The sequence below is a fragment of the Impatiens glandulifera genome, chromosome 9, assembly GCF_907164915.1.
Source record: "Impatiens glandulifera chromosome 9, dImpGla2.1, whole genome shotgun sequence".
In the NCBI taxonomy this organism is placed as follows: Eukaryota; Viridiplantae; Streptophyta; class Magnoliopsida; order Ericales; family Balsaminaceae; genus Impatiens; species Impatiens glandulifera.
The window spans coordinates 27,868,962-27,876,275 of record NC_061870.1 but is presented as its reverse complement, the minus strand read 5'-3'; the positions used below and the strand labels follow the sequence as shown (position 1 = coordinate 27,876,275).

At 26.1% G+C, this 7,314-nt stretch overlaps 1 protein-coding gene across 2 annotated transcripts; it reads right to left on the bottom strand.

Annotated features, from left to right (window-relative positions):
• Nucleotides 1-522: 522 nt before the first annotated feature.
• LOC124914905 (octanoyltransferase LIP2p2, chloroplastic-like) lies at nt 523-2,040 on the bottom strand. 2 transcript variants are annotated; one of them, XM_047455532.1, is made up of 5 exons: nt 1,854-2,040; nt 1,628-1,781; nt 1,275-1,539; nt 1,045-1,195; nt 523-972 (listed from the first exon to the last, which is right to left on the bottom strand). In XM_047455532.1, exons 2-5 carry the CDS (start codon nt 1,774-1,776, stop codon nt 647-649), a joined length of 891 nt encoding a protein of 296 aa, XP_047311488.1. In that variant the 5' UTR covers nt 1,777-1,781; nt 1,854-2,040; the 3' UTR covers nt 523-646. The 2 variants fall into 2 exon arrangements, with proteins under 2 accessions (XP_047311488.1, XP_047311489.1); XM_047455533.1 differs by lacking the exon at nt 1,854-2,040 and having other exon boundaries at nt 1,628-1,808.
• Nucleotides 2,041-7,314: the final 5,274 nt, after the last annotated feature.

Below are 7,314 nucleotides of genomic sequence, written 5' to 3'. Positions count from 1 at the left end.
TACGTGTTTTCACATATTCTCAACAACATTCATGCCACCAAATTTACGTTATTTCATTATCATATATATTAATTAATTAAACAGGTATTATTATTATAAACACTCCAATAACATGATGGGTCCAAGTTAAAGATATTTCTTCTTATTAATATTTGTGTTGTGGGCCCAAGTTAATGTTTTTAAATATTTCTTCCAATCCATTTGTCTTTAACTCTTCTTTACAGGTGAACATATTTTTTTGGAAATTTATTTAAAATATCAATTCCTTATTAAAGAAATAAGATTTTTGTTTGGAAGGTCTGTCATAGTAGTGGGATTGTTTGTTATTGTCAATCATGTTTGTCATATTTTTGTTATGTGGATATTGAAACTTTAGACAACAGTCTTCTTAGGTCTGAAAAGAGTAAGATTTTTTTACATTTGACCTAACTTATTACTTTTTTGTGTCTCAAGTTACTAGATTGTATAATTGGTTATAACAACAATTCAATGCTCATCACAACTAAAGACTACAAAATTTGATGACAATAACTTTCAATATTTTGAGAGAAAAAATAAATGGAGATTTGACAGAAAAAATTAACATACAATGGTATGTTTCACAAATACATGATCACATACAATATATCATCTTCTTCTGTAAAGTTCAGTCACAGTTTAAAAGAGTTAGATTATCGAGCTCCATCTCTATCCCATCCACGGGTTTTGATAGCATTTGGAGTTGGAAGACTTCACAAAACTCATTAACCAAAGACTTATAAGTCATATCAAGAAGCTTCTTCTCATCTGATTCATCATAAAACCTCATTTCTTCCCTTAATATCTCTTTGATGCTTCCAACCTCTCTATCATGAATCCCACATGGAACTATATCTCCAAATGGACTCAGATCCGGCATCACATTCAACGCCAACCCGTGATAAGTCATCCATTGACCCACTCTTATTCCAATGGCAGCTACTTTCTTCTTCCCTGAAACAATGTTTAACATCATCAAACAAGCCAACAACAATCAATCATGAGAGACTAGTTTCAAAAACTTACCAACCCAAACACCAGTCAGACCTTCACATCTTGTCGCCTCTATACAAAACGTAGATTTAAGAACACGAATCACTACCTCTTCCAGTGCCCTCATATACCAATGAAGATCCTTATTGTGATATCGAAGATTCATAATTGGGTACATCACTAGCTGCATTTGCAAATTCGACAATCAACATCAAAACATAGAAATCTCTCTTACAATTATTATTAACAAATTAACATTTTACCTGGCCAGGTCCATGGTATGTGACCTCCCCACCTCGTTCAGTTCTATAAACATTAAAAGGGGCATTGTTTATATCGAAATTCAAATATTCCTCTGAACTCCCTGTCCCCAACGTGTAAACTGGCTCATGTTGCAGAATTATCAAAGTGTCTGAGGAATCCTCATTCACCTCAACAAGTTTTCTTCTGTTTCTAACAATCGATTTCTGCCAAGCCCATGCCTTTTCATAAGGGACGAGCTTAGAATGCAAATCAAACAAGTCACACCTGCAATGCAAATATGATCCAACCCCTAAAATGTTATAAGAAAACATCAGAAAGATGCTCACAAAATGAACCAAGATTAAAGCTTTACATTCTCCTTTCGTTGTTTGAGGAATTAGTGAACAGGGAGGAGGAGGAGGCTGTAATGGGCTTACACAAAGTCGGGTACTTTATCTCTCTATTTACAGTACAATTGTACCACTGAACTGAAGCAACACTGAAATTCTGCGAGAGGATCATCTTTTCTGTTCATGTATGCATTGTTCTATCAGTAATTGAATAAAGAAAACGAACAAAAAATAGAATGTGAAACATACTGTTGATTGCGGGATGTGAGACGGCAAATCAAGTCTGGAATAGGCCAACTACAGCTGATCCGATCATTCCTTCAGAAACGCTATCGCAAGATTCTAGTAACCGTCGGAAAACGCCGCCGCCGCCGCTGCGATGAAAGCATAGTTCCTCCGTCACGGGCTAGAGCCTCGTCTTAAGTTCAGCCGGCGATGAAAAAAATGCTAGGTTATAATTTATAAATTTTATTTTTTATTTTTTCTGTAAATTGTAGAGATTTTTATTGTAAAAATAATTATCAATTTAAATTTCTAATGGGTATGGGTAAATTGGGCCTCATAAGAAAAATATTATATTGGAGGTCCAAGAAACTGAAGATTGATTTCATGGAGATAATATTAAGTCCAGACCACCTATTAAGAAAAAAAAAATTGTTTTTAAAATTTTCTTATATATATATATATTTTTTTTAAAGTGAAACTAATTTAACCAAGGATTTTGAGTTGATTATTAAAATATTAAGATTTTATTATTATAAATTCTGATAATGGGTCAGATTTAGTTAAATTTTTATTATTTTAAATTTATTATCCTAAGATTTTATAAAATTAACAAAATACATTGAAAAATAAGTTATTTATATTTTTATGAATAAATTTATATATTTTATAAATAAGAGATAATTAGGGTTTAGAATTTAATCTTATTTATTTTATACTGTTTTCAGATTAATTTTATAATTTATTATATATATATAATAATATATAATATATTTTGTTTTTTTGTAAAGCGACGAGTTTATAAGTGTTCTCATTTTAAGTAAGATTTTGATTTGTACTGATTTCCTTATATATTGTATTAAATTTTGTTTTTTAGTTTGGATGGCAGATCTGTAATAACATTTTCCACCTTTTTTTTTTTATTATAAATCTATCTTAAATAAAAGAGAGAAACAAGAAACATTAACCAAAGACATTTCTAAAGGGAAAAACACAATATTTCATGATTAGAAAATGAAAGAGGGATTATGACCCATAGCAACCCCTGATCGACTTTTGGTTGTTTTGAATTTTCCTATGATTTCTGTTTCTTTTTGGTTTCCTTTTTAGTGTACCATATTATACAAAATAATAAGAAGAAGAAGAACAAAACAAGACATTATCTTAATAATTCTATTGTCCTCAATTCTACAGTTTGTTGACCCTATTTTCATAAAAAAATAAAATTATTTGTGTTACTTCTCTTCTAAACGTGGTTCAATTGATTTCATCATTTTAGCCACACACGAACATCATCATCGCCAATTGCAAGTCTCTATAATACTTGATATGATGTTTAGTAATTAAGATATTTTGACACAAATTAAAATGAGATTGTAATATTTTATAAGTTTAAAATATAAATTGTACTAATCTTTTATTTGATTATGCACCCTACAAGAAGACTCGTCAATATTAATGATTCGATTACTGTCGATTAATCTTTGAAAATTTGAGAGAACATACAAAATGTTCAATTTCTATAAGAAATTTATACTATCAAAGTCATGGTTTAACAAAATAAAGAAAAATTAACTTTTACAGAACTAGTAACTACTTACCTTAACAGTTGTAAGTTGTAAGTTGTAACTATTCACTATTTTATTTCTTAAACTAGTGAGTTGTGATTATTATTGTGTGATGATCTATACTTAATTTATTCGATTTATTTCATTCATATAAAATGTGATTTTCTAATATGTGGAAGAGCTTTGAATTAAAATGTCAATGTCCTGTGGGATGATCTATTTCATTCAAATAAAATGTGATTTTTCTTGTATGTGAATGGAGTTTGAATTAAATTGTAAGTGTCCTATCAAATGATATTAATGAATGCAAAATTTAGATGGTTGGTTTGAAAGAGTTACCGGCCACGTTTTTACCATTGACCAAGCCACAATTTGAAGCCATACCAATATAAATTAATGTCCAACTTATTCAATAAAAACAAACTAATTATCTACTAGTGGACCATGCATAATATTATTATTATTATCATCTAGCAACAACATATATACATACCGCCTTTCAACATTAAATGTTTGGACTTGTAATGCATTAGTTTGAATATTAATAATAATAATAATAATATAATATATAGTTATGGTCTGAATCTAAGACAAAATAAGGTCAACAATTACTTCCCTTTCTTTCTTGTCTCTTTCTATTATATATCTGACTTTTTCATGCAAACTAATTAATTAAATTGATCTTGTTTTGTCTTTCATATATATGAGATGCCGGTCTATCTCCCTTTTCGAGGGGATAGGATATATATAAGTCATACACAGTTGAATATTATTATTTATTTGAATTTATATATTCTCTCCAGCGTTTAATATGACTCTTTTAAATCAGAACTAAGTTGCCTGATTGATTATTATTTAAAAAACAAATGAAATTTGATATTGAAGAACAACTTATGATTAATACTACTATACAAAAATGAAACAATAAATAAATATGACTAATTAAAGTATATATATGAATATATACTTTTGGGATAAAGATACTTGAATCACTTTATCTGTGTTTAAAAAAGTACATCTATCTTCGATTAAATTTTCGGTGATCAACATTGAATTATATATATATTCGAGTATTTAACATCATAGTTCATGAATCCTTTTGTTGAGAAATAGGTTCACATTGCTTGTGAAATTTGAAAATGAAGCCCAATGCTTATTTGAGATCATTTCTCTATATTTATTTTTGCTAAATAATTAATTATAGTTATTAAAATTTTACAATTATAAAAATGCTAACAGGTTTAAGTAAAATTTTACCATTTTAAATTTATAATTTTAAAATTGTACAATTTTAGAAATATAAAGTGAATTTATATTTGTAATTAATTTTATAACCATTATAAATTCATTGTCTTTAGTGTCATTTTTTTTTATATTTCTTGGATTAATTTTATACTTATTTATATGTATAAATAATAATATATAACTAATATTTTAAAATAAAATTTTCAATTTTGAATACTTATACAATAATCCATTATGCACTTCTTGATTATTCATCTAACTTTAAATTATTAAAATACTAAAATATGGTTTATTTCTTTAGACTGTATTTATTATGCATTTTATATTTGATTACCTTAAAGGAAAGGTAAATATATAATTGTTGAACTTAAACATTGGTTTTTTCAGAAGAAAAAATAAAATTATTTGTAATAATCTGTTGATTATTCAAATTTAGAAAGAAAAAAAATGAAAGATCACAAAAATTTTCAATTTGACCACCCTGTTCAGTGGCCTTCAAAAAGATACACAAAACATATAGTCTACATGAACACGACTTCCCAATCAATATAAACTGCAATCAAAATAAAATAAATTTAAAAATATGAAACATGAACCTGTCTAGTGGGACAGAGATTTGATTAATATATATATAATTAAGAAAGGTTGATTCTTTGATGCAATTCTACTTTTCTTAGCATTGACAATATTTCATTCAAGTGTTTTGAACTTTTACACTCCCTCTAAGGTCTTCATCTTACTTAGAAGTTAGAACTTAGAACTAGATGGAGAGGCAATAGTTAATTAATATTTTGTTTCTCGTGATGTTTTCTTCATTGGTTATCACACGTTTTGTTTTAGGTGTATTTAGTTGCACTTTCTGTCATTCGTTTTATACTATTTTTTCATTGGGTTTACATTACTCATCTCATTTATAACGTAATTACATGTATTTAAAAAAAAAAACTATATATAAGCACATAATATAAACAAGGAAAATAAATCGTTAATCCTCCTTAAATCTTTGTTATTTTGGCCCTGGAAACTGTGTGTAGCCATAGTTTGGCTCAATTCGTAACCAATTGTTGACAAAATAAAATGTTAATTGTTAATATATCTAATAAAGAAGGTATTTGTTGCCTCAATGAATATTTACTATTACTGTTATTTACTTTTGCTGTTGAATTCAAACAGTTTATTTATTTAAAAGACAATTTAATATATCTTATTATTAAACAATTTTACTGTTGTGGTAACAATGACCATGGGATGCTTAAATGTTTCAATTCAATTTAAGACGTTCTAATTTAGAATTAAACTCGTAATATTCATTCTCTTAAAAACTATTAATGTCATTTAAACTACATTAGTGGTGAGTTTTTTGAATTTTGTTTATTCTAAGTATATATCAAATACTATTTATTTTAAAAAAACAAATATAATATTTATATTATAAATATTATTAAAAAAATTAATAAGTGTGATAATATTATTATATTATTTTTTATCTCTATATATAAATTAAACCTAACATACATATATAATTTGAAATATCAATACAATATTTGGTTTTTAGAACACCAAAATAATATTTTTTTCCACATACTCTAATAAATCATATTAAATCTCATTCATTTTTTTAATGCTCCTCCTCTAGATGTTTATATTTCCTACAATTATGATGGTGTTAAAATTCTATTTTAGTTTTTATTTTTCGCTAACTGTAAATTCATGTTTATATGAGCATTTACCTATGAGTTATTTATTTTAGTTAATAAATTGTCATTTTATCCTTGATTGTTACATTATTAATATACTTTGATATTTAAGCTCAACATTTTCTTTGAAATATGACTGGTATTTAAGCTCAACATTTTCTTTGAAATATGACTGGTATAAATACCGTTGTTTGAATATAACATTGCAATTGTTGTGAACTTCTACCATTATAACCGTTTTATTTTTGAATAGTGAATCGAATTAAACAATATATCACCGTCAAATTGGTACATAATGTATTTATAATTCTCATATATACAAATTTAATTAAGGTATTCTGCATTATAATTTTTTTTATTTTGGATGAATTGAACAATAACAAGTTTATTTTACTTAAAAGAATATATATATATATATATATATATATATATATATATTAATATCAAACATTTCAGACTCTCTTCAACTTTAAGTAAGTTGTCAAATTCTCTTAATGTTGAGATTGAAAAGGAGGTTAATATATATTATAAATATGATTAAAAATGTTAGATATTTTTTTGAAAATGGTTCATACAAAATGATATAAATGAGAGTTGTTTTAGTTTAATGACAAAAACATTATAAAATTGAAAGAAAATATTTAATAAAAATACAACAAAAAATAGTTCACCAAAGATTAAACAAAAAGAACAAATTTTAACGAGTATAGATATCTTCAAAAAGATTAATAAGTTCTCCAACTGCCTAAACTAGTTTACCCAATAAAACTTTCTCGGTTGTCAAAATAATATAATTATGAATTAAATGTATTAGTCGATAACAATTACTAAATCGATCTACGATTTCTTTCAAACCAAATGATCATTAAAAATGTTAAATATTAAAATATTATTATTATATTAATTTTTTTATAAATAATTTATTATCTATAAATTAGAATAAGATAATTTCATTAACAATTAATAAAATATATTTGT

Excerpts from the sequence above, each read along its gene's own strand:
- LOC124914905 (XM_047455532.1), bottom strand. The coding sequence starts at position 1,776 with ATGATCCTCTCGCAGAATTTCAGTGTTGCTTCAGTTCAGTGGTACAAT. Across the intron at positions 1,540-1,627 it reads TCAAACAACGAAAGGAGAAT|GTGTGACTTGTTTGATTTGC; the intron begins GTAAAGCTTTAA and ends TTTGCATTGCAG. Across the intron at positions 1,196-1,274 it reads CATACCATGGACCTGGCCAG|CTAGTGATGTACCCAATTAT; the intron begins GTAAAATGTTAA and ends TTGCAAATGCAG.